This window comes from Danio rerio, chromosome 11 (assembly GCF_052040795.2).
Source record: "Danio rerio strain M-AB ecotype USA chromosome 11, GRCz13ab, whole genome shotgun sequence".
Classification (NCBI taxonomy): Eukaryota; Metazoa; Chordata; class Actinopteri; order Cypriniformes; family Danionidae; genus Danio; species Danio rerio.
The window spans coordinates 40,001-44,223 of NC_141031.1; the positions used below are offsets into that span (position 1 = coordinate 40,001).

Genomic DNA, 4,223 nt, shown 5'->3' on the forward strand with positions numbered 1-4,223 from the left:
GATTAATTAACTGTTGAACAGAGCCTTCACTGATATAATCATGACCCTGATGAGATGATTAGATCACAGTAGTGTGAACACTGCTCTCCACTGCCTGCAGGAGTGATGGATGTGGACCTCTCGCTCTGCGCCGGGACGTCAGCATCTCATCAGTGAAGCAGAATCACGTGGTCATCGACACACTGAATATTCCTCTCTTTAGACCAGGGGTCACCAATCTCGGTCCTGGAGGGCCGGTGTCCCTGCAGAGTTTAGCTCCATCTTGCCTCAACACACCTACCTGGGCTGCGTTTCCCAAAAGCATCGTAAGCCTAAGAAGTTCGTAGAAATGATCGTACGACTGATCTTAATATTACGGTCTGTTTCCCAAAAGCATCGTAACTTAAGTAGCACTTGAAAATCTTAGTGGATCTACGAGTGCTCTGGAGTAATCGTAAAGCCTTAAGTGCATCGTAAGGAGACAGAGTTATGAGGGCACCTGCTGGACAACCGGCAAATTGCACCTACAATTTACTTCTCTTCAAAGTCATTATTCATTTTATTTGTACGTATATCTCTATTCATTTATATTTTCTACACATTACACAATTCAATATACAAATAATAATGAATAAAGAAAAAAATAAAAATTACATAATAAATGTTAGAATGAAAAAAAAATTACACTGTTGTATATGGACATTTCGAGGGTAGTAGGCTATATTTTTGTCCTATTAGCAAATGCACATCAGGTGGGGATAATTAGGCTAAACTTTTCAAAAATAAATGTAAGAGCTTATTTATTTATTTATTTATTTACTTATTTATTTATTTTGATGTGAGATAAGCAATTTTTGATAAAGAAATTGATAAATAATTCTACTTAATTAAGGTTTCATATAAATATCGAAAATGATGCTGATGTCATTTCCGGCAAGGACTGTTAGAATTAGTTTTATGCGAGATTGGAGCAAGACAGTGTTTTTACAGTACGACATTTCCAGTTAATTTATGTTTTTAAACTGGCTCAAAAATATTTTTTTTTATGTTATTCGAGTTGAATATACATTCACACAAGTAGAAGAAGAATTATATGGATTGCTATAACATGTGCAACAATAACGAGCCATTCTATAGCGTGACATTTCAGCACTTAACAAACAGATAGCGACTCCTAAGTTGCACTTAAAGCTGGGCTACGTGCAATTGTGTTAAGTGCATTTTTGGGAAACGCACGTGAAACAATAACGAACGTTCGCAAAATGACTCGTAGAAAACGCTCTTAAGTGCTAAGATCAATCGTTATCGGGAAACGCAGCCCTGGATGTTTCAAGTACACCTAGTAAGAGCTTGATTAGCTTGTTCAGGTGTGTTTGATTAGGGTTGGAGATAAAAATCTGCAGGACACCGACCCTCCAGGAACAAGTTTGGTGTCCATTGCTTTAGACGATGTAGGAACGCCACGTTAATGTTCATTCCACAGCTTTACTTGTGTTCAAGCCTTACAGCAGGGGTCTCAAACTCTAACTGGCGGGGGCCGTGTCAGTGACTGACAATCCATAGCAGAGCTGCTTTAACACTCACACACAAGAGCAAAGAGGAGACCCGACAGAACTGATGATCTGAACACAGCAGACCTGTCAGCAGCGATGATGCAGAGCAGCAGGACACACAGCTGCTGGAGTATATCCCTGTGTGTGTGTGTGTGTGTGTGTGTGTGTGTGTGTGTGTGTGTGTGTGTGTGTGTGTGTGTGTGTGTGTGTGTGTGTGTGTGTGTGTGTGTGAAGTGGAGTTTAATCTGCTATAAAATACTGCAACTAACAGACGGAATCATCAATATTCTGTCCAGACCAACTGCACTGAGAACAGCAGAGAGCAGTCTGGGTACGTGTAGTGACGTTACGGGTAAGGGTTCTTCTCAATGTCTGAACATGTTCACACTCACTATCACACGATCAGTCCAGCCAGCCGGCGGTGCAGCTCCACTAATGCACACTGTTCATATGCAGACCTCATTACCACATGAGGAAACCCTAATAAACTCTGCGTCTGGATGGAGCATTGACTGCACAACACTGACAGAGGATCCTGTACACTCACACGTCTATTACTGATCACACAAACACTCAACAGATGATCCACAGCGGCCAGCTGAGCCCAGATCAGAGATCCGCGGACAGAGGAGATTCAGAAGGGTAGCACAGGAGAACACCCCGCTGCTCACACACACACACACACACACACACACACACACACACACACACACACACACACACACACACACACACCCCTCCTCTGAGTGGCCAGTGTGCGCAGATGCTCTTCCTGGTTCTCCTCTCCCTCAGAGACCGGAAGTGGCGCGGACTCACCTGTGTGGTAAACTCGGGTATAAACGCGCTGCTCACCTGCGCCGAGCTGGAGCTGCTCTTCTGGGGGAAGCCGGGCTCTGAGTCCGCCATGGAGCTCTTCTGTGGATCTGACACACACACACACACACACAGTGCACACTGATCAGGGCACAGACAACATCACTATGTAGTGCGCGAGACAGTTAGCAGAGTTAGCCGAACACGCGCCATATTCACTCTCACACATCAGCTTTAGCCCTGTAGCTCATCAAAACACCAATATTAGCCAAAACCCCCGAGTGTGTGTGTGCGTGAGTTCCGTCGCATACATGATCACATCACACACACTCCTGTTTACCACTCTTATATAACTCAATGTAGGTCGCTGTAAAGATCACTTCAACTAACGCTAACGCTGGAGATCTCGGCTAACTTTAGCTCACTTGAGGAAAATCAGCTCAGAGTCCGCGATGGAGCGCTTATAAACACTCCTGATCACTCAGCGGCTCAGGAACAACACGGCTCAGTGTTTTCGGCGAATCAGTTCAACAACACACACACACACAGACACACACTGCCCGCAGAGTCTCGCGCCGGTTACAGATGGCACTCTGCGGCGTTCATAAGCGGATTTCAGCGCTACTCACCGCTCATTCTGTGCGAGGGCGCGAGTTTTTCACGCTTCTTCAAGTCTGACATGAACTCTCAAACAACTCAACCGAACTTGATGAACAGAAAGGCCAGAGTCAAAGCGGCGGAGCGACGAGCCAATCAGAAGACGAGTCGCTGTGGCCGCAGCCAATGGGCTTCTTCGGTTCTACTCTTGACATTTGGCCGTTCAGAATACTTTCTTATCATCCAGTGTGCGAGTCTGAGATACTGAGAGCCCAGCTGCGGCCCGAGTGTGTGTGTGTGTGTGTGTGTGTGTGTGTGTGTGTGTGTGTGTGTGTGTGTGTGTGTGTGTGTGTGTGTGTGTGTGAGAGTGTCCTTAGTGCCTCCTCTCCCTCTGGATCAGCAGGTTCTCCAGCAGGGTGTTTTCTGAATGATCAGTCTAATAACACACACATGACGCGTCCACAACCTGTCTCAGACACACACACACACACACACACACACACATTGACAGCATGAGCATCTACTCTTACGTTTTTAATAGTGTTTTAATCCAGCTGCTCCTCCTTTACAGTGAAATATTCAGTATTAATCAGAGGTATAGCGCTGGATTACAGTAATGCACAGTGGACTGGAGCAGGCAGATGAGTTTACCTGTGCTGTAGGTGCTCTCAGGTGATGGCGTGACCCATAGCAGTCTCGCTCACTGCCTGATCTGATCTGATCTGCTCTGCCTCCGTCAGTCCTCCGCTGATCTGATCACAGCAGGCGTCTGCAGTGTGTGTGTTAGTCTGGTGTTCGGCTTCTCCAGCCGCTGGTCTGATGATGCTTCTCCATCTCTCTCAGGCTTCCTCTCATCATCCTGTGCTAAACTCCACAGAGAGCTCCGTTTCTGAACCACACACACACACACACACTTGCTCACATTCGACACAACCGTGAAGATGCTGTTTTCCTCAGCTGCAGATGCTGTCTGGAGAAGTGCAGTCTCCTACAAAGCTTGAAGATCAGGTGAAGATGCTGTGCAGGGCTGTGTCGCATCACAGAGGACGGACTCCTGCTCTTCACTGAGTACAGCAGATTAATCCGCCATGCAGTCAGCGGCTGCTCTGCGGGGTGTTCTGGACACGGACAGCAGCACCTGCTCATCTCCACAGCGCTGATCCTTTTATTACTGTTATTGTTTGATGAAGCATTTCCTTTAGATGAATGTCGTCACTTGTGAGTGTGTGAGAAGATCATGAAGATCTGACAGAAAACCGGCAGCTGGAAAACAAACGAACA

At 46.2% G+C, this 4,223-nt stretch overlaps 1 protein-coding gene across 3 annotated transcripts in view; it reads right to left on the reverse strand.

The window, feature by feature from the left end:
- Window positions 1-3,631, reverse strand: part of sp1 (sp1 transcription factor) — an 8,833-nt gene extending 5,202 nt beyond the window's left edge. Inside the window, 2 exon segments of one of the 3 annotated variants that reach the window (NM_001441420.1) lie at window positions 2,385-2,455; window positions 3,594-3,631. In NM_001441420.1, coding sequence (NP_001428349.1) covers window positions 2,385-2,438 — 54 coding nt within the window. In that variant the 5' untranslated portion in view covers window positions 2,439-2,455; window positions 3,594-3,631. 3 annotated transcript variants of the gene reach the window in all.
- Between the last annotated feature and the right edge of the window lie 592 nt (window positions 3,632-4,223).